This window comes from Bufo gargarizans, chromosome 1 (assembly GCF_014858855.1).
Source record: "Bufo gargarizans isolate SCDJY-AF-19 chromosome 1, ASM1485885v1, whole genome shotgun sequence".
Lineage (NCBI taxonomy): Eukaryota > Metazoa > Chordata > Amphibia > Anura > Bufonidae > Bufo > Bufo gargarizans.
The window spans coordinates 195,696,375-195,722,252 of record NC_058080.1 but is presented as its reverse complement, the minus strand read 5'-3'; the positions used below and the strand labels follow the sequence as shown (position 1 = coordinate 195,722,252).

Genomic DNA, 25,878 nt, shown 5'->3' with positions numbered 1-25,878 from the left:
GCGCTAAATAGGAAGTGCACGTAGCGCGAAATAATCTGTTGTCCGGACGAGGAAGAAAGCCTGGAAAGGCACCAAATTTATTAAGAGGCCTGTGCTGCTTAATACATTTGGTACATTTTGCTAAGACTGGCGATATAACACCAGACTTAGTATATATCCCCTACGGTCTGGACCTGCAGCAGAATTATCACAGGGGCTCAGGCTGGATGAGAAATGTGGTGCAGGGGCAGACACTTTTCTATGACAACACCAATTGTTGGTTGGCTGACTTTTAGGCATCTTGCACACAAACGTTTTTTTTTTAGTTTGCGATCCGTATGCGGAACCATTCATTTCAATGGTTTCGCAAAAAAAAAACGGAATGTAGTGCATTCCGTTTCCGTATTTCCATTCCACTAAAAGATTTAACTTGTCCTATTATTGTCAAGGACAAGGATAGTACTGTTCTATTAGGGGCCAGCTGTTCAGTTCTGTAAAATATGGAATGCACACGGATGTCATCCGTATTCTTTCGGATACGTTTTATGCAGACCACCAAATACATACAGTCATGTGCAAGAGATTTTTACACCAGAACTGTGGCGCACTTTTGGTGCATCTTAGGCCATGACTCCTTTCCGTTGAGTCCTACCTCCTTGTCAAGCATGTTGGAAAACAGTGTGGACACCCTGGATGCGCCAAATTGCTCCACCTTTTGGACACATTTTTGGTGCAGACACATTGGTAAATCTGGGCTGACGTCTTTTCTGTCATATATTTTCCATCTGTCAGAAGTATATTGGATATTTTTCTATAGTGCATCGTTATCACTATTACTGCAGCGTGTAACAGGTATTGTGGTTAGATTGGCAAGAACTCATCTTTTCACTACTGTTCTGCAGAAATATAAAATTATACAGGGGTAAGACCATCCATCTTCATGAGCCAGCTAAAGGGGGGCTACTTCGACCTGCTCTATCTCAGGCCTCCTGCACACGACCGTATTCATTTTGTGGTCTGCAGATGACAGATCTGCAAAATACTGATGCGATCCATGTGCATCCCGCACTTTTCGTGGACCCCACTCACTGCACAAATGCCTATTCCTGTCCGCAAAATGGACAAAGGGACATGTTTTATTATTTGAGCCATGGCCGCACGGATGCGGACAGAACAAAGATGACATCTGTGTGCTGTCTGCATTTTTTGCGGCCCCATAGATGCAGACCGAAAATATGGTTGTGTCACGGCTGAGGATGGGGAAAACCCTCAGCCGTGCGATGCCAGAAGATGTTACGCGCTGCATGACCAGGACGACAGTATTAGGGAGCAGGTCACCTCCTATCGCGTCCCTAAACTGACCCTGACTTCTATCCATATGAGTCAACCCTGAAGGTGGGAGGACTCACTTGGGGTCCCTGCTAGCCCTCAGGATTGCCCTGGAACAAGGAGCAGGGTAAGACGACCTGTTCCTTCTGGACACGTATGAACAGGAGTCTCACTGGCCAAGCTGCAGGGAAAGGAACATAAACAGCCTATGGATATGGCAGGAGTCTCAAAAGCACTTCCACACCTACCTGCCACAGACACTCAGACTGGATCCCGTGCAAAACAGCAAGTGTCCACACCCAAACACCAGTGGACACAGCACACACACAAACACACAGGAACCCAGATCCATAGGTGCATAACATCACAAGGAAACATCAAATGGACATCAACATAAACTTAAGAGTTACAGTTAGTTTATGACCACAAGGGTGGCCCCCACTGGCAGATGTAATGTACAGGAGGCTGCTCCAGCTAAGCATGGCTGAAGCAACCCACTGAGACATGCCAAACACAGAGGCTTTATAGGCCTAAGTGGCCACACCCACACAGACACACCCAGTGTCTCACACACACAGAAAGGGAGTTAACCCTTCCATCACCAGGGAAGGGAAAACACCACTTAAAGGGGAAGTGCACACAAGCACACATGACCGTATGCACAACATAGCAAGCTGCCAAGACACAGCTCAGACTGCTATGCTGCCACATACATACAGTTGCCAGCGGCAACCACAGGTGAGGCAAATACCACAGCCCTCACCTGTGATTGACAACCAAACCAAAGACCGCTGACAACCGCATGCGATTCAGGAGTCAGGACCATAACCATGGCCGTGACAGGTTGTGTGCATGAGGCCTTAGGCTGTATAGCAACTACAAATATGAGGTCTAAGTATCTAAGCTTTACACGGTCACTAACTTTAAAAAAAACTTTTGATATGTAGTTTCAGTACTACACCCTGACCAGTGGGGGTGCAGGATGTTAGACCCCAGCCTATCAGCTGGTGAACAGGCCATCACTTAGTAAAGCCCAGACAGGGTTGTCCGGGTTCAGAGCTGAACCCCGACATATCCCTATTTTCACCCAGGCAGCCCCCTTATATGATTATTGGAGCATTTCAGGGCTTTTTTATTTACATTTTACACTGCTAGGTGGAGGCTTCCGCCTAGCAGTGTTCCTGGTGATGTCACCAGCACTAATGGGTTGGCTTTACCGCTGCCCTAGCCGTTTTACAGGCCCAATTAGTGCTGGGCTCACAGCTAGAAGGAAGCCTCCGCCTGGCAGAAACCTGGTACGTCACTGGTTCTAATGAAAAAGCCATTGCCCTGCGTGATTCCGGGCAGGGCAATGAAGAGCATCAATGCTCATCTCGGAGGGGCCTTGTGGTGGAAGAAGGGGTTATGTACAAACCATTAATAGGCTGTCTTATCTGGGACATTTATGGCATATTGCTAGGCTATACCATAAATGTCAGATAAGTGCAGGTCCCACCTCTGGGACTCCAAAGTGAAGGGAGAGAAAGCCTCACATGGGTGGCCACCCTCCAGTCACCACTATGGGAGTCTGAAAAATAGGTCCTATAGTAGGTCCTATAGCAGTAAATGGAGCGGTTACCACCCTTGTGTGACTTGCTCTCCACTCAATGATATAGGACTTCCAAAAATAGCCGCTCACACTCTCTCGGCTATTTTCGTCCCATAGCAGTGAATTGAGAGGACATCACACATACATGGTGTGCTCTATGATCAATGTGGGGGGCCCCGTTCTGGGGATAGGACCCGCACCTATCTTACATTTATGGCAGATCCTAGCAATTTACCATGCATATCCCAGATGGGAAAACTCCTTTAATAAACCTGGCACATCTTACTTCAGTGCAAAACACAATTCCTAATAGTCCCCAGCTTCTTTCTACAAAGCAGGCTTGTGGCAGGCGTGCTAGGTGCAGGACAGGTTTTCTTCTGTCAGGGTCGTATTCACACGCCTGTGTGATATGCGTCACTGTGGATTTGACCAGAACTCACAGTATCAAAGATTTGGCCTCAATATCCACTACTGGATTCAGCTCATTTAAAACCATGTTGAACCGCACACAATCTGCATGGTGTCCCATAACCCGATTATGACCTATCCCTTTTTGTCAGTAATTAATAGATTAGACAAATCATGAGTAAATATTATTTATTAGTGGAATATAATTGGGCACGGTGCCTAATGTTACCCTTATTACATAAAACTCCATTGTTAAAACCAACCAATTACTATATATTAATAGCCAACAACCATTAGTCCACCCCCAAGGGCGACTTTACCCCCATACCGCCATATAGCGAAGCTGAATGGCTAAAAGGCACCGCAACCACCTTCAATCACATTTTGGAACCCAACATTAAATATATCTAAACCAGTTTCAGATAGCATATTTCTGGAATCGTCTTATAAACCACTGACAAATCCTTCCATTTCTACATGTCTGTAAGGGCTCATTCAGACGGCCGTATGCTGTCCGCAAAAAAAAACTGAATGCTATCCGTTTTTTTGATGATCCGCAAAAAAACGGATAGCATTCAGTATTTTTGCGGACCCATAGACTTCAAAGGGGCCATGTCCTGATTTTCAAGGACAAGTAAAGGACATGTTTAATTTGTTTTGCGGAACCATGGAATAGAAAAGGGCCCCATAGAAGTGAATGGGTCAGCATCTAATCCGCAAAAAAAACGATCCTAATTTTGGCGGATAGCATACAGCCGTCTGAATGAGCCCTAAGTTTTACCTTTAAAGGGCTTCTACCACCAGAATTACTGTTGTGTAGCTGACTGATATCAGCGATGCGCTAATGTCAGCGCTACATAACAGTGTGCTTCTAACATTTCTCCCTGCAGCCGTTTTTGTAAAAAAAAAAAAAGCACTTTTATAATATGCTAATGAGTCTCTAGGTGCTATGTGGACGTAGATTCAGTACCTAGAGCCTCCGTCCACTCACCCTTTATCCCGCCCAGGTCCCCTGTTCTGCCCGCCTCGCTCCTCTTGATTGATGCCACGGTCCACCGCATCGTTGACGAAATCCCGCGCCTGCGCAGTTCACTTCTGTCTTCGGCGCAGTGAGTGAAGGCCGCTCTCTTGATGCCGGCTTCCTCACTGTGACGTAGTTGGCGCAGGCGAAGTGAGTGAAGGCCGCTCTCTTGATGCCGGCTTCCTCACTGTGACGTAGTTGGCGCAGGCGCAGTGAGGAATCTGGCACCAGGAGCGCATTCACTCACTTATAAAAGTGCTTTTTTTTTTACTGGAATTTTGTTAAAGGTGACTTATTAGAATGAACAAATAGCGGGCCTTGAATGTAAGACCTTACCACTAAAGTATAACTGTCGTATTTTTTTAGGGAGTATTGGATTGTGGTTATTAATATCACCTTGGTGGCCCTATTTCAACTTTTCACTGTGTATTCAATTACCCCTTAATTCCACAGTTTTGTTCCCTGTACTGCCTACTTTTACCTGTGCTTAAAATAGGGTTGCTAGGCACGGTCCGTCTATCTGTTTAAGGACGGAGCACGCAGAAGCACGCAGCCTGCAAGGTCAGATTACAGACAGCCAGGGACTGTAAGTAAATGATTAAAGCCAGGTCCCCCCCAGCAGCTGATAACAGTGCCTGGGCTGTGTGCACTTCTCCCTGTCCCTGCGCTTGGCAGACGCTCCCTCACTCAGCAGAGCTGGAGAATGCAGAGTTGGTGCAGCGCAGACCAGGGAAGGGAGATGTGCCGTCTGCTCAGTGTATACATGAAAGCAACATGTGGTAAGAGGACCCCTTTGTGCTGCAGGAGATTAACCCTTTAGGGGGAGGGCTCTGGTTAATTACACTTTTGGGGGGCTATTGTTACTGGCTAGTGAGGGCAGGCGGGATTAGCCTCAGGGTGAGGGCAGTGGCGGCCATCTTAACTGAATAGTGAAATTGCAGTTTTATGCAGACTGGTTGCTAAGGGCTGAATCTTATTAAATATGGGGTAAGTCAGTCTAATAGGAACTGATTCTGGAATATCATGTTATTAGTAACTACATATATGAAAATTGAAATTAGGGTCTAAATGTGACAGTTATGCTGACACGTATGTGCGCTAAGAGCTTCCATTACTCATTTATAGTCGGTATTGTACCACTTTTATCTAGAATGACCCCCATTTCTTAGCTCCATTGTTTGTATATATAACGGTGTGCAGCCATTTTGTTTTTTGTAATTATGTTTGCTTCATGGATATGCACCTGTGATCCTGAAGGTTCTAGTCTAAATTGTCTTGCAAATTTTGAGGGTAGCACCTCTTTTAGACTGAATATGCCCATCTACCTGGGACTTCTGAGCAGAGTACGTTTGTAGCTGGTTCCTACACTGCCCTGAATATTGTAGGCTTAAGTAAGTCCAAAGTGAGGCAGTATCTTTAGTGATAGGGACCCATCTGCAGAAGCCACTTTGACGCCTGGTAGATGGGCCAGACACGTATGTGCGCTAAGAGCTTCCATTACTCATTCATAGTCGGTATTGTACCACTTTTATCTAGAATGACCTCCATTTCTTAGCTCTATTGTTTGTATATATAACAGTGTGCAGCCATTTTGTTTTTTTGTATTTATCCTTTAAAGGGAGTCTGTCACCACATTTGAGCATATTAGACTGATCAAAAAGCGTTATATGTGCCACCGAGAACTTAAAAACGGTACCTTTGTTGTATCTAATGGATTTTTCTTTCAGCCAAAAATGAACTTTTAAGATTCTGTAAATGCGCCCTCTCAAGTGCCCAGGGCAGCGTCTCAATCGTCCGAGCCCCAGGCAGCACCTCCTCAACGGCTCATAACCCCGCCCTCCGTGTGCTTTACTCTCCTCCTCTCTCCTTTTCCACTGCGGCTGCGCGGTCAAATTCGTAGCGGGCGCAGTGGAAAAGGATCTTCAGTTGCTATGACCTCCAATCAAATTCCTCCATTGGTGTCTTCTGCCTGTGCCATCCAACATCTGAATCCAGGTAAGTAATAAAACAACTGAAAATATTTGCGCATGTAAATAGTGGGTTCAGGACACCATGTCCCCCTATTTACATCCGCAAACATGGATTAGCCATGGTGTGGACAAAACATTTGTATCGTCTCTTCGTTTTCCATGTTAGACTACTTTCACACTAAAGTTTTTTGCAATTCCATTATAGATCTGCAAAAACGCTTCCGTTACAATAATACAACCGCACGCATCCGTCATGAACGGATCCAGTTGTATTATGTCTTTTATAGCCATGACGGATCCGTCTTGAACACCATTGAAAGTCAATCGGGGACGAATCAGTTTTCCATTGTGTCAGAGAAAACTGATCCATCCCCATTGACTTGTATTGTCTGCCAGGATGGATCCGTTTGGTATCCGACTCCAGAGCAGAATGGTGACTTAAGGCTACTTTCACACTAGCGTTCGGGCGGATCCGTTCTGAACGGATCCGCCCATAATAATGCAGACGGAGGCTCCGTTCAGAACGGATCCGTCTGCATTATTTTAGCTAAAAAAAGCTAAGTGTGAAAATAGCCTGGGACGGATCCGTCCAGACTTTCAATGTAAAGTCAATGGGGGACGGATCCGCTTGAAGATTGAGCCACATTGTGGCATCTTCAAACGGATCCGTCCCCATTGACTTACATTGAAAGTCTGGACGGATCCGCACGGATCCGCACGCCTCCGAACGGCCAGGCGGACACCCGAACGCTGCAAGCAGCGTTCAGCTGTCCGCCTGTCCGTGCGGAGGCGAGCGGAGCGGAGGCTGAACGCCACCAGACTGATGCAGTCTGAGCGGATCCGCCTCCATTCAGACTGCATCAGGGCTGGACGGCTGCGTTCGGGTCCGCTCGTGAGCTCCTTCAAACGGAGCTCACGAACGGAAACCCGAACGCTAGTGTGAAAGCAGCCTAAAGGAGGCAAACGGATGCATTGTGAGGAGATCCTTATCCATTCAGAATGCAAGGTGGAAGTGCTGTAATTCAGCTGAGAGTGCAGTAACTGAAGTGAGCGCTAGAGGTCGCCACCCCACAGGCAGTGAGCACGGCCCAGGCCTGCCGCGTCTAATGACGGCTGCGGTAAAAGAGAGCGGCTGTCTGTGCCTGGAGCTCGCTGCTCTAGTGACGAGCGAGACGCTGAGTCCCAGCGATACAGTGAGCGCACACTACTGCAAATGGCCGCAACTCCTTCCCGAAGTGTGGGCGTAGCCATGTGTAAGCGGAAAGAGCCCAGCAGCGGGTCATGGCGCAGGCGCTGATCTCCCTGTGACCCGGGAAGCCGTCCCTCCTCCTTCCGCCATTTTGGCCTCTGCTTCTTGTCGGATCTGTTCTGTTACCACGTGAACTACCCGGCTGGGGCCCTGACAGGCCAGGGAGGAGGAGAGGCGGTAGTCAGGCCGGTCTAGGTGTGAGCGGTGACACCTGCCTTGTCCGAGGCGCCCATCGTGAATCCCCGGGTCAGGACACGCCGAGGGGGGGAGCGGGTGTAGCAGCTCGTACGAGGCCGTGTGGACGGGTGAGGAGCGGCCGCGAAATGCCGAGTGTCAGCCTCCCGCCCAAGGAGAACGCGCTCTTCAAGAGGATCCTGGTGAGGAGCGGGCAGATGGCTGCAGGGATCACCTGGGGCTGTAGGGAGGGGGGCAGTGCCAGGTGACAGTGCCCAGCACTCCAGCCTTGTGTGTGGACGGTAGTATCCTGTCCCTATGGTAACTGATCATGTAACTCCCCTGTGCAGCATTCTGCATCTGAGGATGGCGGCCAGGGTCTTCAGTCTATGGGCAGCAACCTGTTGGCTTATGTCCCATAACTGATATATCAGTGATTGAGGCCTGCCACCGCTGAATGAATTGGAACCCAAAATCTTAAAGTGTGGTTGGCACACCTCGGCCATTGATAGTGCATTACTGGGATCTGCCATCCGTATCAGGTCGGTGTGGTACCTGGGCCCCTCGACAGCGCACTGTGCGGCCTTTTCTCCATTCGCTGCTATGGGAGTCAGGAAAATAGCCGTGCGCGTGGCTGATCCTTACCTAGCGTGGCTGATCCTTACCTAGCGTGGCTGATCCTTACCTAGCGTGGCTGATCCTTACCTAGCGTGGCTGATCGCCGCCGGGATAATAATCGCCTGGACTGTGTGGTCCAAGACTGGAAAAACATGGCTGCTTTCTTCCAGAAACAGCACCACATCCTCTCCTGGGTTCCATTGAAGAAAACGGGGCTGAGTCGCAATACCGCACACGGACTGCGGCCAGTTCTGCAGGAGTTTGGAGAAAAGCAGACCTGTTTCTGAACCTGGGCAACCCCTTTAATCAGTTCTCCGTCAGATTGATCAGCTCCACGGAGCAGACGTGTGGCGCCTAGAAGAAAGGATCGGGCATGCTGAAATCCAGTATGTTCAGCGGTGGATGCTTTGCAGGGACTAACGGCTTTAACCCATTGTTAGTGAATGATTCATGCCTTTTGTGTGAAGAGGTTCACGTGGTTACAGCTCACGGTAGATCGGCGTCGTCCAGGAGGATGGAAGTCTGAGTGATCCAGAGTAGGTCCACGTTTCGGCTTTTGATGGGAATCAGAAGGTGTCTTTGATACATGGGATACATTGTTTTGTGTCGTAGTATAGGACTGTATTCAGACAGGGACTGTCGCATGTTGAATAACCCTTTACTACCTGCCCTCCCGGTTTACCTGGGTAGGACTCGCGTCCTTGTATTTTAAAGGGCGTTTCCAAGATTTTAAAAAAAAAAATTGGCACAGAGAAGAGGGTGTTCTAAAATAAAGAAGAAAAAAATTCTGCTAGTGCTGTTTTTTTCGCTTTACTACCCAAGAACCCATTCAAACTTGCCAGACTTGGAAACAGCGGGGAAACAAAAAGCCATAGATTTCCTAAGGGAGAAAATTAGGGAAAGAACCACAACACCCAGTGCGTCCTCCGATTTGAAATTTAAAAAATAAAGCAGTGTTTAAAAAAAATCACCAAAAAAAAAGAAAAAAAAAAAGACTGCCACTTAAAAAATAATACATGTTTGTGCTCCATTTAATAATCCCTCCAATTTTCTATATTCTATTGGAAGCGGGTGGTTTGCATGTTGTGCACTTAGGCTGCTTTATATGGTCCGTGTGTTATCAGTGGGGTCATTGCTGCAGCTCCTCGAGCGGTGGACTGAGGGAAGCTTTATCAACTGGTGCAAAGGAAAACGGGCTTAGTTGCCCAAAGCAAACAACTGGATTGATCCGTTCTTTTTCTAAAGGATCTAATTGGTTGCCGTGGGCAAGTAAACCAGTTTTCCTTTGCACAAGCTTTGATAAGTCTCTCCCTAAGGGCTCATGCACACGACCGTATGGCTTTTTCAATGTTTTGCGGGCTGTTTTTAACAGATCTGTTTTTCCGCTTTTTGTTTCGGTAGTGTTTCCGGTTCAGTTCTGTTTTTCTGTTTGGCGTATACAGTAATTGCATAGGAAAAATTGGGCTGGGCATAACATTTTTCAATAGAGGATTCCTCAGGAACGCATACGGAGTACATATTTTTTTTTTTAATGGAGTCGCGGAACATGATTTGCGGGCAATAATAGGACATGTACTATCTTTCAATGGAACGGAAATACGGAAACGGAATGCAATTTTTTTTGCTGACCCATTGAAATGAATGGTTCAGTATAAGTAACGCATACTGAACTAAAAAAAAACGGTCAGTATACTGAACGCAAAATTTGTTCGTGTGCATGAGCCCTAAGTTTTTATTTTACACTGCCCGCTGCTCTGTGCCAAAAGAAATCTCAAAATCCCATTCATTCACCTCAGTGACTTAAACCCATAAAATGTTGTGCTGTCCCCTTGGTCAAACTTTTTCTCCAGTCCCTGTCCCTGCGTGCGTACCCTAAATTGTCCTAATTAAATTGGGGAGCGGCTGGGGCTTTTCTCCAGCTCAGTAGGGCCTAGGCTTCAGTAGCAGGTAGCAAATGGGTGCACGGTCCAGTCCTGAGGCCTAACGTATACCCTGACCCGATGCAGACCTGTGGAGACCCATCCGTAGAAGGGAAAGTAGTAAAACTTTTCTTTTTTACTTATTTTAGTTTTGGGGGAAATGTCAGACACCCCCTTAGTGTATATCCCCTAAATTGCAATGCAAAGGGTGAAAGCTGACAAAATCTTCATGTAATTAGACGTGCAGATTTGTCGCAGAAACGTTATAAAATCTGAATGAAATGCGTTGCCACATACACGTGGCATTAGAGCAGTGTTGGTAAGATTTGCCATGTGCCATTTAAGATGGTCAGTTGATTCCTTCTTCTTGCCAACACGCTATCAATTGGCACATTTATTCTAAATGGAGTTTAACCGTCCATGTCAGTAATGCCTCTTGCACACGACCATATGGCTTTTTCTGTATTTTGCGTTCCGTTTTTCACAGATCCGTTGTTCCGTTTTTTTTGTTTCAGTAGTGTTTCCGTTCGTGATCCGTTATTTTGCGGATTGGAAACGGAAGCATACAATAATGTTTAAACGGTACGTACATAAAAGAAAATTGGGCTGGACGTAACATTTTTAATAGATGGTTCTGCAAAAACTGAACGGATACGGGAGACATACGGATGCATTCCGTATTTTTTTTTTTTGGGGGGAACCATTGACTTGAATAGAGCCACGGAACGTGCTTTGCGGGCAATAATAGGACATGTTCTATCTTTTTGAACGGAAACGGAATGCATACGGAGTACCTTCCGTTTTTGCGGACCTATTAAAGTGAATGGTTCCGCAAGTGGAACACACAAAAACTAAATGGGGAAAAAAAATTGGGTCGTGTGCAAGAGGCCTAAGACTGATCCAACTCTTTATTTTGGGTTTGTTGTTTTCCATGTTTTGTGGATCCACAATTTGCGGACCAGAAAATGGATAGTCGAGTATGGAGCACAGTCCTTCATTCTCCTGGGACCTGTGAATATCTTTAGGCTGCCGCTACAGGAGCTTTCTATACACATCCAAATAGCCATGTACATGGAATAGGGGGACCGGTCACCACTCCGGACATATCGGTTTTATTAAATATTTGTATTTCCCATAGAGCATCTATGCTGGAGAACTGTACGTTGTTCCATTCCTCAGTTATTGCTACTAGAAGTTTGTTAAAGGACAGCTGGGTGTTACCAGTTGGGGCTGTGCCCCTGCACACTCTGACTTGGGTAGCACTGATTGGACAGTGGCAGACCGTGCAGGGACACACACCTAACGGGTGACGCCCAGTTGTACACTTGTTAATAATTTTAGTAGCAATAACTGAGGAAGTGAAAAAATGTAGACATATAACAAAAGATGCTCCAGAATCGTTATTGCATAGGAAATCAAGTCAATTAGTGAAATATACACGTCAGGGGGATAAAAGGTCCTCTTTATCAGTTTTAGGGCTCATTCAGACGACAGCCATATGATTGAGTCCACATCCGTTCCGCAATTTTGCGGCATAGATGTGGACCCATTCATTTCAATGAGCCACGGTTTGGTTCTGCGGCTCCGTGGAAAAGATAGAGCTTGTCCTATTCTTGTCTGTAGTCGCGGACAAGAATAGGCATTTTCTATTATAGGTGCGGCCATGTGCGGTCTGCAAATTGCAGAACCCACACAGTCGGTATCCGTGGTTTGCGGATCCGCCAAGCACTATGGCCGTCTCGCACTGATTGGTTGTTTGAGAAGGCACTGGTGCTCACAGTAGCGCTGCAGCCTTCTCACAGCTTTGCCTCCCTAGGCCATAATATAAAGCACAGCTGCTATACAATGTGCGGCGCTGTGCTACTGCGAGTGCTACTGCCTTCTCAAACTGCGTTCCCAGGTATTGGGCCCCCACGATCCAGAGAACAGGTCATCAGCGGAAAACCCTTTTAATATTAAAACAAAAAAAACTGGAACTAATAATTTTTTTAAGTACCATGAATATAATAATGAAATCATAGCTATACTGAATAAGATTCTAATTCAATTTAGAGGGTTAAGGGGGTTATCTAGATTCTGGAAAAAAAACTACTTAAATTTTCTAAAATAAAAATGCTCCTGACATCTCCAGTTCCCTGTTGGTCCAGTGGAGGCGCCCTACGGGTATGCGACTCCTGCAGCCTCTGTGGTCACGTGCCGTGCCACTGGCGCTTGTTATATTGTGGGCATTCTTTTATGCCCAAAACAGTATATACTGTTTGAGCTGAGGCCATTGCTTATATCTAGCTCTTACCCCCACCAAATAACAAGGGTTTACTGTGAGCTCAGCATAGTAACTTGTGCTGCTGGCAGGCTGGGACCTGTATTCATCCCAGGTTGGCACTGCTCACAAGCCTGAGCACATTCTGCTTCCAGTGCATGCACGTCCCATGGGAGGCTGAATCAAGCCTTCAAGTGTTTGCGGTAGCGCCGGTTCAGCATCTTCTACCTTCCACCCACATAGTAAATTCTACCTCTGCATCTGGAATGTATGACGTGCCTGGGACTGCTGCACCATGCCGCCTCCTCACAATGAGAGGTTCAGGTTTGCAATTTATTAATTGACATTAGTTTACTATTTGGAGCCATTCATTTCAGTTCATGTCTGTGGCTTCTTGTAGTAGCACCTTGTAGACGAGTAGATCCAGAACATCCGTGTGGACTACTAGGGAACCCGATGATGATGCCATAGACCTCTGGAGAAATGTTAGCTCTTGTGATGGGACAGATACATGATTGCTCTGCTGTATGAGAACTTAGAGTAGCAGTTAGGGCACTTTCACACTAGCCTTATTCTTTTCCGACACTGAGTTCCGTCATAGGTGCTCAATACCGGAAAATAACTGATCTGTTTTATCCTAATACATTCTGAATGGAGAGCAATCCGCTCAGGATGCATCAGTTCAGTCACTGTATGGTTTTTGGACAGAGAAAATACTGCAGCATGCTGCGGTATTTTCTCCGTCCAAAATTCCGGAACACATGCCGGATCCGGCATTATTTTACATTGAAATGCATTAATGCCCAAGTATTCTAGCAAAACAGATCCGGTTTTGCAGTCTGCGCATGCGCAGACCTTTAAAAATGGGGAAAAGATAAATACCGGATCCGTTTTTCCAAATGACAACCGGAGAGACGGAACTGGTATTGCAATGCATTTGTGAGACAGATCCGGGTCGTCTACAAATGCTATCCGTTTGCATACAGATTGCTGGCTCTGACAGGCAGTTCCGGCGATGGAACTGCCTGCCGGAATCCAGCAACGCAAGTGTGAAAGTACCTTTAGGGTCCATTCACACGTCCATGGGTGTTTTGCGGTCCGCAAATTGTGGATCTGCAAAACGGACACTGGCAATGTGCAGTCTGCAAAATGCGGAACGCCCATCGCTGGCACTATAATAGAAAATGTCTTTTCTTGTTGCGGACAAGAATAGGACGTGCTTTTTGGGAACGGAAGTGCGGATCCGGAGATGTGGACAGCACATAGTGTATTGTCTGCATTCGTTTTGGCCCCATTGAAAGTGAATAGGTCCGCACCCATTGCGCAAAATGCGAAACTGATCCGGACACATTTTTCAGACGTGTGAAAGTACCCTTAATTATTTTATACCCCCCCCCCCCCCCCCGTACCTACCAAGAAATACAAAGTATTAGTTTTTCAGAATTAATTGGCAATTTTGCAAAACAAACAAACCCATCCACTCACTGGAAATCGAGCTGAAGTCCTCTTTCTTCCAAATGCACCACAAGTGTACGTAGATGGTGTGTGATTCACTCCTGGATGCAGGATCACTATATAGATATGTTGGCATGCTGCCATTACAGTCACTTTAGAACGCCTAGATGGACATCTTGTAGCAGCTGTTGCACTGCAGTCACTTGTAGTGTTTAGCGGCCTCAGATCTATCCTCGTGCCTAGTTGCCACAGCTGTAAACATGCCGCAGGGCACATTATTGCTAACGCATTGGTGGTAGCAGTGGATGGCATAGGATTTATCCATCACAGTATATATGGGGCCAGCAATTGTGGGCTAGAGTTATAAACCCCCACCTGATCCTCTAGGAATCTTCTGACCATGTCTCCACTTACCATGACGTCCATCTCTGTGTCATCGTTTTTGTCAAAATGTTTTTTTATTATTTCTTGAAAGACATGATGTTACTCGTCGTATACAAAAGAAAATTGACTTCCTTTGCTTTCGGTGGGGGTACTAAAGGTAGGACGAGGTTGGGGGCCGGTTTGGTCATTGGGGGGGGGGGGGGGGTTGGGTACGGGGCCTCCAATCTCGTGATCGTGGGAGTCCCAGCTGTAGGACCCCCATCGATCTGTGCCTTCCTGGAGTGCATGTAGTGTAGTTGATGGGATTTTATATTGCTGATGCGGAGAACTTTCAAGGACAATCTGTGCGCGAAGTCTGCCTCCTGTTCTATATGACATTGTGGATTTACGTAGCTGCACGCCCATACAGTACGGAGGTATGTGCAGCTGAAGGTTTAAAGGGGTTGTCACTCCAGCAAATGTCATTTTTCAGGTAGAGAAAGTTAATACAAGGCACTTACTAATGTATTGTTGTTATCCATCTTGCTTCCATTGCTGGCTGGATTCATTTTTCCATCACATTATACATTGCTCATATCCAGGGGTTATGGCCACCCTGCAATCCAGCAGAGGTGGTCGTGCTTGTACACTATAGGAGAATGTGCTGGCCTATGCGTACTCCTACCGTCCCAGCCACCACAGAGGCGGCTCTTTTTTCCTATAGTGTACAAGCACAGCCACAGCTTCTGGATTGCAGGGTGGTCCTAACCCCTGGGTACGAGCAGTATAGAATGGGATGAAAAAATGAATCCAGCCAGCAAATGAAGCAATAAGGACAATCGCAATACATTAGTAAGTGGCTTGTAATAACAAAAGTAAATGAGGCGCACAGGAACACACAAGGACCAACCAGAGGTGCACTCAGTAAAGTGGACTCACCCAGTCCACTAAAATAACGTGAAACTTGTGATAAATGAACTGGGCACTCTCAGGATATAGGGATCAAACAGATATTTATTGATGTATAAGACAATAAAAACGGCAATAAAAGAGAGACTGTGGCCCTCCTGTTGGAAATCTATGTATAAAACAGCGCTTGCTCACTGTAGCTAGCACTCTGAATCTAGATGGGTATTATAAACTACACGTGGCATATTCCTGCAATAAAACGACAATAAAAAGGTACATCACAAATTATTCACACAATAAAAAAAATAAAAATCGCACAATAAAAACGCATACATATCGCAGATGCTGAATGTTCACTGGGAAAACTACAAATGCGAGTTGTTCCCCAACTCACTGACAAAGTTCTGAAGCTCCAAGGTAACAGGCACCGTGGCGTGATAGTCCCACAACAAACGGGTATAGCGGCGTCCCGCTCTATATTCAACCAGTAGCGTCCCACTGGGCTAATAGCATTTAAGTCTTGTTAAATCTCCTGTCAGCAAATATTTGATGAAAAAGATAGTCTTACCGGAAAGGTTCTCCTCACCACTTCGTTGCCCCACCGTCGCGTTTCGGGGCTTAAGATTGCCCCTTCCTCAGTAGCTCCTGAGGAAGGGGCAATCTTAAGCCCCGAAACGCGTCTAGCTCTAACAGGACCCCGAATTTTTAAGGAGTGAGGACCAACAGATAGTGCCGGAACCTCGTACCATACTGCTCAACACCACAATAAGGTTCAAGTATAAGGAATCCGTGACAGCCTACAGCAGAGTCCGGGCTGCACATGCCAAACTTTTACCTACGTGGGATTTCAATAACCTGACCGCTCAAAAAAGTCTGGAGGTAATTAAAAACACGACGCAGCAGAGTGACGGTGGGCAACGAAGTGGTGAGGAGAACCTTTCCGGTAAGGCTACTTTCACACTAGCGTTCGATCGCATCCGTTCTGAACGGATCCGCTCATATTAATGCAGACGGTGGCTCCGTCCAGACTTTTACATTGAAAGTCAATGGGGGACGGATCAGTTTGAAGATTGAGCCATATTGTGGCATCTTCAAACGGATCCGTCCCCATTGACTTACATTGTAAGTCTGGACGGATCCGCACGGCCAGGCGGACACCCGAACGCTGCAAGCAGCGTTCGGGTGTCCGCCTGCTGAGCGGAGTGGAGGCTGAACGCCGCCAGACTGATGCGGTCTGAGCGGATCCGCATCCATTCAGACTGCATCAGGGCTGGACGGAAGCGTTCGGGTCTGCTCGTGAGCCCCTTCAAACGGAGCTCACGAGCGGACAGCAAACTAGCCTAAGACTATCTTTTTCATCAAATATTTGCTGACAGGAGATTTAACAAGACTTAAATGCTATTAGCCCAGTGGGACGCTACTGGTTGAATATAGAGCGGGACGCCGCTATACCTGTTTGTTGTGGGACTATCACGTCACGGTGCCTCTAACTGTTACCTTGGAGCTTCAGAACTTTGTCAGTGAGTTGGGGAACAACTCGCATTTGTAGTTTTCCCAGTGAACATTCAGCATCTGCGATATGTATGCGTTTTTATTGTGCGATTTTTATTTTTATTGTGTGAATAATTTGTGATGTACCTTTTTATTGTCGTTTTATTGCAGGAATATGCCACGTGTAGTTTATAATACCCATCTAGATTCAGATTGCCAGCTACAGTGAGCAAGCGCTGTTTTATACATAGATTTCCAACAGGAGGGCCACATTCTCTCTTTTATTGCCGTTTTTATTGTCTTATACATCAATAAATATCTGTTTGATCCCTATATCCTGAGAGTGCCCAGTTCATTTATCACAAGTTTCACGTTATTTTAGTGGACTAGGGTGAGTCCACTTTACTGAGTGCACCTCTGGTTGGTCCTTGTGTGTTCCTGTGCGCCTCATTTACTTTTGTTATTACAAGCCACTTACTAATGTATTGCGATTGTCCTTATTGCTTCCTTTGCTGGCTGGATTCATTTTTTCATCCCATTCTATACTGCTCGTACCCAGGGGTTAGGACCACCCTGCAATCCAGAAGCTGTGGCTGTGCTTGTACACTATAGGAAAAAAGAGCCGCCTCTGTGGTGGCTGGGACGGTAGGAGTACGCATAGGCCAGCACATTCTCCTATAGTGTACAAGCACGACCACCTCTGCTGGATTGCAGGGTGGCCATAACCCCTGGATATGAGCAATGTATAATGTGATGGAAAAATCAGCCAGCAATGGAAGCAAGATGGATAACAACAATACATTTTATTGCCGTTTTTATTGTCTTATACATCAATAAATATCTGTTTGATCCCTATATCCTGAGAGTGCCCAGTTCATTTATCACAAGTAAGTGGCTTGTATTAACTTTCTCTATCTGACAAATGCCATATACTGAAGTGAGACAACCCCTTTATTTCTAGTCCAATCTCAAGAAATTCTTGTGTATCCTGTAGTGACCTATTGTTAGACATGTCTTCCACTTCAGGCCAGTTTTAGATCGCACCGACCAACCTCTGTCCTTAATGGGAATAGTGGAAATATTGACAGAGTCCTCTGGCTGTGTCGTATCTCCCAGAGAACAAAGGATCAGACATGGTGACATCCAACAGCTTGACCCGTCTCTCCCCCTGCCCATTGGCCAACATGTCTAGAACAGTGACCCTTTCGTGATCCAGGTTTTAGCCACTAATGTTGTAATTGTGCGGATACATCCTTTTTTTTGGGATGTGTAGCCTTTCAGCTCAGCACTATTCCCTTGAAACAACTCAGTAGACAACCCGCTTTATGATGACGATGCTCAGCTTTGTGTTGCTCATATTTTACTGATGACGCAGTGTTTGAAGGGACTGTCCCCTGATTACATTTTAACTGTCATTTAGATTGCCCAAAATATAATGATTTTCTATTGAAATAATTTAAAATGTTTTTACGCCCAGTTACTGCTTTACCTCCTTGTTATGGCGCCCCCTGGTGTTCTTTTGTTTCCCCCTCAGAGCGTCCATCTGATGTGTCCACCGCCATGAGAAGAAGCCGCTTCTAGTATCTTGATTCTTATTGGCTAGTCTGCACAGTAGCAGGAATGTACAAGCGGATCCGGCTGATGGGACGGAGCTATTGGCCGTGTTTGCCCACCAGTCCTGGACACATTAGGTGATGTTCTGGGACGGATTGAAAAGAACAGCAGGGCACGCCCAAAGTATTTTAATTTCATCTTTATGGAAACCGCATAGATTGCTGTGCTAGCCTAGGCTGTTTCCATGCTGTGTAATGGGAGCTACTGAAAAAGCGGGGTCCTGGCCAGTCCATTAGTAACTACCAAATGAAACAACCCCTTTAACATTAATACCTAGGCACATCATTAGTTTTTATTTCTGGGACGACCCCTTTAAAACGGAGTTGTCAGATTAATGTGCTGACCTATGAAGGGGCAGCCTACTAGGGTTACACGTCTGTACTGCTGGCAGCCAGAATGACACAGGAGAATACACCAGACACAGGTTTTGTGTGGTTTATTCTTGGCCTCTCGATGCGGTAGACATGCATGCTCAGCAGGGCTCTGCTCATGAACGCACTAGTCTATAGACTGCGTCCAGTGTGTTTGTTCACTAGTCCTCGTAGCCAAACCACATGTACCATTTTATTTTGGCTACTAGGATTATGGACATGTAGCTGTCATTTGCTGGCACGTGTCCCTTTATGAATGGAGGGGCAGGTGGCGCACACGCCGCTGCTACATCTGGTGACTGCCGGAGAAAGCAGAGTGAAGTATGTTTGTGTAATAGAAAACCCCTTTCTGGGCTTCAGACGGCTGCCACGTGTAATGACCGTAATGGTTAGTGGCGGTAGATTACTGAGGCTGTAGTGGGGGTTATCGGCAAGCAGTGTGATTGATGTGCTGATCTCCTGGAACTGACTTATCCTCCTAGGTGACGTTTACGCCGTCACACTGTAGGAGTGCAGTCTCCTAGATGATAGGAAGTGCTTATTTCTCCCATTTTTGTCTTTTCAGAGATGTTATGAACACAAGCAATATCGAAATGGGTTGAAGTTTTGCAAACAGATCCTGTCCAATCCCAAATTTGCTGAACATGGAGGTAAATATAAGCAAATAACCTGCCGATGGTTTTGTATCCGCTGTCTTACCAAATCCAAACAATTTGTGAAAAGCAGTTTCCATGTGTAAGAGATCCACCTCTGTCTGTAGGGAAAATTAGCCCTGACCGTTAAAGAAAAAACATCGCCTGCTCTCCCCTTCTGATCAGTAATCTCATCGATGTTATACATTGAGCTCAGTAAGGCTATGTTCACATGGTCGCATTCATTCAAACATGTCCTTCAGCAGAGGGCACATCTGCATGAGGTTTAGCCCCACTGGCTTTTACTTGTGAGGAAATAAGTAGCATGCCACGTTTTTCTGCAGCTGATTCCCCCCCCCCCCCCATGGCATCTAAATGGGGTTGTGGTAGCCCTGTTCACATGTATGAGATTTCGAATGTCATTGGATATGATATAGCTTTCGGCACAGAATCCACACACAAACCTGTGACGCATCTGACACGCATGAATGGGACCTAATAAAGCAGACCTAAAGGGAAAAAGGGGTCAGTATGTCACAGTAGGGTCTAAACACTGCCCGCAAGGGACATATGGTCTCAACTAAATCTAACTTCACTTTCATTTCCCAATGATCTGACCTGGCAACCTTCTCCGTATGCTAAAACCCAGAGGTGTGCCATCTGCTGGGAGAACATTGGGATTGGCGACACATGAATGGTGTAGTATGTGATTTAGCTCCTCAGCGCTGATATTCTGACATCCATGGACGGGTATACTCTGTGCAGTCAGTTAGGCTTCACTGGGGCGCCAAAGATGGAGGGTTTTTGTGTGATGGGTGTTTTTGCCCAAGAACAGCAGTGTCTGTCCCTACAGCAGTGGTGTCCATGCGCTCCGTGTCAACAGCTTCCACACTGTAATTACATAGTAACAGGGTGAGCTCGCAATACAATTTTTATACATATGATGTTTTTTTTTGTTTTTTTACCCAAAAAATCTAATTGACTCCTTTTCCTCTCCTATAGAAACGTTAGCAATGAAAGGACTGACATTGAATTGTCTTGGGAAGAAAGAAGATGCTTATGACCTTGTACGTCGGGGACTAAGGAATGACCTCAAAAGTCATGTCTGTATCCTTTTATCACTTCTCGTGTTCCATTACTTGTGACATATATGGGAGTATGTAAAGGTAAACAGTTTAGAAGCGATTGAGGTAATTGCATTTTGGACTAATTCTGTCCTGGATGAGCAAACTTTCTAGGATATAAAATGCCATTTTAAAGGAATTTCACTTGGTAGTCACCTGAGCTGGTGAAGGTAAAATGCCAGCTTTAATTGGCATCTAGCTTTTATTTGGACCCTAAACTAAGAATTTGGTGCCCTTACTCAATGGAGCCATGTGTTTTGGTAGATGCACATACAGCACTATAGACATGTCCTGTGTATATACACTTTACTGTGTAATAACCAAGCATCTGTGCAGTTACTGCGTGTGACCAAACAAAAACCAAAGGTGACTTAGACTTAAAGGGAACCTGTCACCGGGATTTTGGGTATAGAGCTGAGGACATGGGTTGCTAGATGGCCGCTAGCACATCTGCAATACCCAGTCCCCATAGCTCTGTGCAAATTAACCTGAGATGTGTCCTGTCCCTGACTTATCCCAGGTTCATTTGCATTTGTATCAAATCGTTTTTTTTTACACAATAAAAGCATCCAGAGCTATTGGGACTGGGTATTGCGGATGTGCTAGTGGCCATCTAGCAACCCATGTCCTTAGCTCTATACACAAAATCCCGGGGACAGGTTCCATTTAATGTGCAGTAGAATGATATCAATGAGATCACTTACTTTGTGTGTGTGTGTGTGACTAAATTTTTCTGCTCTTCTTGCACTTTGTATTTATGTTGTGCCATTTCTGTGTAAGAGTCCTTTTTTCCTTAACTTTGGACATTTAGGCTGGCACGTGTATGGCTTATTGCAAAGATCTGATAAGAAATATGACGAAGCCATCAAGTGTTACAGGAATGCTCTGAAATGGGATAAAGACAATCTGCAGATCTTGCGGGACCTCTCTTTACTGCAGATCCAAATGAGGGACCTGGAAGGTTATCGGGTAATGCAGTTTTCTCCTACTTACCAAAGGCTATGGACATGGAAAAAAAATACTTTTACATATGTTAGAAGTTTTCCAGGATTTTGATACTGATGACCTATCAGCTGTTTGAGAAGGCATCGGTGCTCCCATGAGCGCCACAGCCTTCTCACAGCTTACCAAGCACAGCGCTGTACATTGACTTCAATAGGGCTTAGCGCGATACCAATCTAAATTTTCATTGTACGACGCTGTGATTGGTAAGCTGCTAGAAGGCCGCGTTTCTCACAGGGGCGCCAATGCCATCCCAAATGGCTGATCAGTGGGGGTCCCAGGTGTAAGACCAAAATCTCGGAAAACCCCTTAAAGTTTGTCTGTAACCTCCATCCTCTCATTTATTTTCAGATCCCTTGACATTCAGTTCACAGCCTGCTTTGTCAGCTTGTCCTTCAGTCATACATGCCGAATATGAGGTCTTCCTGGGGAATTTACACTAGCATAGAATAGTTTAAATTTTTTACAAAAGTCTCGATTTCACAACAGAAGTTTGCAACTTTTTTCCTTTTTCCAACACACTCGCCACTTTTTTACATAGGCTCGACAATTTAACAAGATTTGTGCCACAAAACTGGCGCTCATTACACCTTAAATCTATGCAATCAACTAGTAGGCATAGATTTAATTTTCTGGTGCACAAAAATTAAGAGGTTTTCGCAGGTCCTACAAGTCGACTGTCAGTAAGTCAGAAAATGAACACTAGTGAACATTAATATACTTCACAGAACCACCACCATTAAAACGTAACCTTTATTATATTTGATACACTAAGAATGTTTGGAAGCACTACTATTGTCTGTCCCTACTCTGTTGGCAGTGCCTAAAAACGGAATGGCCGCCCAGATGAGAATGATCCTGTGTCAGGAACCTTCTGAAAGCCCCTAGTATCACCCTGACACAAGGGTACAGCCATCACCAAAGCATAGTGTCTGTCCGTTGTGGTCACCCAGCAAACCACAAATGAAAATACCTTACAATTGTCCAATTAATTCACTTGAGTAGGAGGGAGCCGTCCAATTGAAGTAACTGGGACAGCGGAGTTGTAATTACACCTGCTCACCACTGCAATGTCGATGGCGAGCAGGTAAAGAGAACAGAGTTTGTATGAGCGCTGCCTACTCTTCATACAGTTGATCGGATGTGGTGCTGCAGTTGTTCCCAAAAGCGGACAACCCCTTTATTAAAGTCCCCCATATGTGTCCAAAATGCTGCTGCCTTCACTAGCCCAAATGTGTAAGCAGAGCTTCATGCCTACACTTATTTCTCCTTCAACAGCTGGTGAGCAGAGCGCGATCGGTCGGAAGCAGTGCTCTGACAGATTCAGCAGCTAGGTGAAGGACATGCTCTGCGGAAGCAAAATTAAAGGAAACGTTTCAAGACAAATGTTTAGCTGCTTAATTTAGTATTTGCACTTTTGCAAATAAACAGTTAAAAAACCGTTATTTTAAAAAAAAATATATTTGTTTCATTCAGCCTGTCACTGTATGTAAATCAGCCCGTACCTTTTGCATGATTGGCTAAGAGGGATCATCTGACCTGCCTTACAAGAATTGCGATGTAGATCTGCTCAGTTGTCCCCACTCTGCCAATTATCTAAAATTGATGCTCTATTTTATATGAAACTCGAGCATACATGATGCCATTCAGTGGCTTCTCACCGACTAGCTTAGTGCTGTGCTGGCTATTTCTAATGTTGCTTTTGAGTGTACATTGTGTTTTCTAACTTGTAAAAATGTTTTCAGGAAACACGATACCAGTTGCTGCAACTGAGGCCCGCACAAAGAGCTTCCTGGATTGGATATGCCATTGCATACCATTTGCTGGAAGATTATGAGATGGCAGCAAAGATTCTTGAGGAGTTTCGAAAGACTCAACAGGTAGAGCACTGTTAATACTTCATATCCACATCACCGGCTGTACTGAATATATAGTTGACCTTGCATGAAAAGAAGTTATGTTCAAGGCTTCATGTTTATCCGCAACACCTTCTCAACCTCAGCTGTACATGTATGGCGGAGGTCGGATCTTTAAGCAGGCGTCTGCTCCAGAGTACAGCGGGGTGCCATAGTTGCCGGGTTTCTGCTGTTTCGGTGATCAGCCCTAATGCCGATCAGACATTTGACCCATCGGGTGCCCTGATCTTTTGTGACCACGGCATCTGAGGCTGCTTTTCCCAGGAATGCAGCGACTGTATGGCCTCAGTTCCTATGGAAGCCTGCGAGTGGCAGGGCTCCATAGGGACATAGTGAATCTCCCATAGACTGCAATGGTAATTCATTCTAACAATCAAAATATACATTTATATTTTTTAGGGGACTTTAACAAGTGATTGTTAGAATGAAGAAAAAATAAAATAAAAATATATATACAAAAAAATAATAAAGATCATATGCAACTCAGCATCCCAAAATTCCCAAACTATTAAATATTAATGTATCCTTAATGCTGTAACGGAAAAAAATAAAAAAATAAATGGCCTCCCTAAAAATTGGTATTGCCGAAAAGTACAGATCAAAAAATGATCCCCACACACCATAGACAAAACTAAGGCTACTTTCACATTGGCGTTTGGCTTTCAGTTTATGAGATCCGTTTAGGGCTCTCACAAGTGGTCCAGAACGGATCAGTTTTGCCCTAATGCATTCTGAATGGAAAAAGATCCGCTCAGAATGCATCAGTTTGCCTCCGATCAGTCTCCATTTCGCTTTAGAGGCGGACACCAAAATGCGGCTTGCAATTTACCGAACGGAACGGACGGCCCATTGTAGAAATGCCTATTCTTGTCTGCAAAACGGACAAGAATAGGACAGGTTCTTTATTTATTTTATATTTTTTGCGGGCCTTTTTTAGGGGACTTTAACAAGTGATTTAACAAGTGAGTGCTGTCCGCATCTTTTGAGGCCCCATTGAAGTGAATGGGTCCGCACCCGTGCTGCAAAACCCCAAAAACAACTGCTTAATTGCAGGTATTTTTCACAGTCACCCACCCAAAAATGAATAGGTTATACGGTTAAGGTTCATCTGTCATATTGCACCTTCAAAATATATTTACGGTTTTTATGGACTTATTACCTAATGGTGTCATTTAGGAGGGGGCGCACTTCTGCCAGATGTTTGTGTGGTTTCCTAAGTCAATAAACCGTTGTGGCATTCACTTCTCATCATGTATTTTACCATTAACCCCTAAAAAACCTAAGAGAGTGTTTCCTTGCAGCTAGATCTTTGTTTGGCATACAAGTTGGCTCAGCTTCATAACACAGGAGAAATCAGTGTAGGGTTACCCATTCTGAGAACTGTGCTGCTGGATTTGAATGGCGTGTTTAAGCCTCATGCACACAACTTTTTTTTTTTTTTTTTTTTTTTGCGAAACGGAACAGCTGGCCCCTAATAGAACAGTATTATCATTGTCCGTAATGCGGACAATATCAGGACATGTTCTATATATATATATATATATATATATATATATATATATATTTTTTTTTTTTTTTTTTTTTGCGGAACGGAAATCGAATGCACATGGAGTAACTTTTTTTTGCAAACCTATTGAAATAAAGAGTTCCATATACGATCCGCAAAAAAATCAAAAAACGGAGTGGACACTGAAAGAAAATACGTTGGTGTGCATGAGCCCTTAATAAGATGACAATTTTAAAAGTAACAACCTTGTTAAGGCTGCCTTATAAAAATTCGGTCTTATTTCTCATGCACCTAGCTGCTACAGTTGAATGCTGATAAATGCGTATTGTATGGATATGGTCTTTTACCTTACCACTTAAAAAGGACCTGTCGCCTCAAAATGCAGTGCGGCAGGCGGCATGCCATAGAGCAGGAGGAGCTGAGCAGATTAATAGTTTTATGGGAAAAGATTCAGCAAAACCTGTAATTTATATATCTCTGTATACACACTTACACAGAGAATGCCATCAATCAGTGATAACACCTTCCCCCTTAGACAAGGACATCAGAAATTGCAGAGATATCAATGTATAAATTACAAGTTTTACTGAATCTTTTCCCATAAAGCTATATATCAGTCTGCTCAGCTTCTCCTGCTCTATAACATGCTGCCTGTACCTTTATATTGTATTTTGTGCTGACAGGTCCTCTTTGAAGAGGTATTCAAGTAAAGTAACTTCATTTTTGAAAAACTGCATTAAGGCTGCAAGCTGTGACCCAACCAGAACCCATACCTATACATATAATCAGAGCTTCATTTTACCTTGCAATCCATTGGTCTAGCTCCTGTGTGAGCCTGCAACACAAAGTGTGATGGCGCCTGATCGTCGCTCACAAAACTACAGTCCCCACAATCCCTAGCTTTCCTGCTGTGAGTGTAGATGTTTACTGATTGGCTGCCTGATATACAGTCCGGTCACAACCCCTCTGCTCAGTAATC

At 45.1% G+C, this 25,878-nt stretch overlaps 1 protein-coding gene across 1 annotated transcript in view; it reads left to right on the top strand.

The window, feature by feature from the left end:
• Positions 1–7,599: 7,599 nt before the first annotated feature.
• The window catches only part of NAA15 (N-alpha-acetyltransferase 15, NatA auxiliary subunit), a 79,922-nt gene continuing 61,643 nt past the window's right edge, over positions 7,600–25,878 (top strand). Inside the window, exons 1-5 of the mRNA XM_044300869.1 lie at positions 7,600–7,921; positions 19,284–19,368; positions 20,353–20,457; positions 21,286–21,443; positions 23,222–23,356. Of these exons, the coding sequence (XP_044156804.1) occupies positions 7,868–7,921; positions 19,284–19,368; positions 20,353–20,457; positions 21,286–21,443; positions 23,222–23,356 (537 nt within the window). The 5' untranslated portion in view covers positions 7,600–7,867. The remainder of the gene's footprint in view (positions 7,922–19,283; positions 19,369–20,352; positions 20,458–21,285; positions 21,444–23,221; positions 23,357–25,878) is intronic.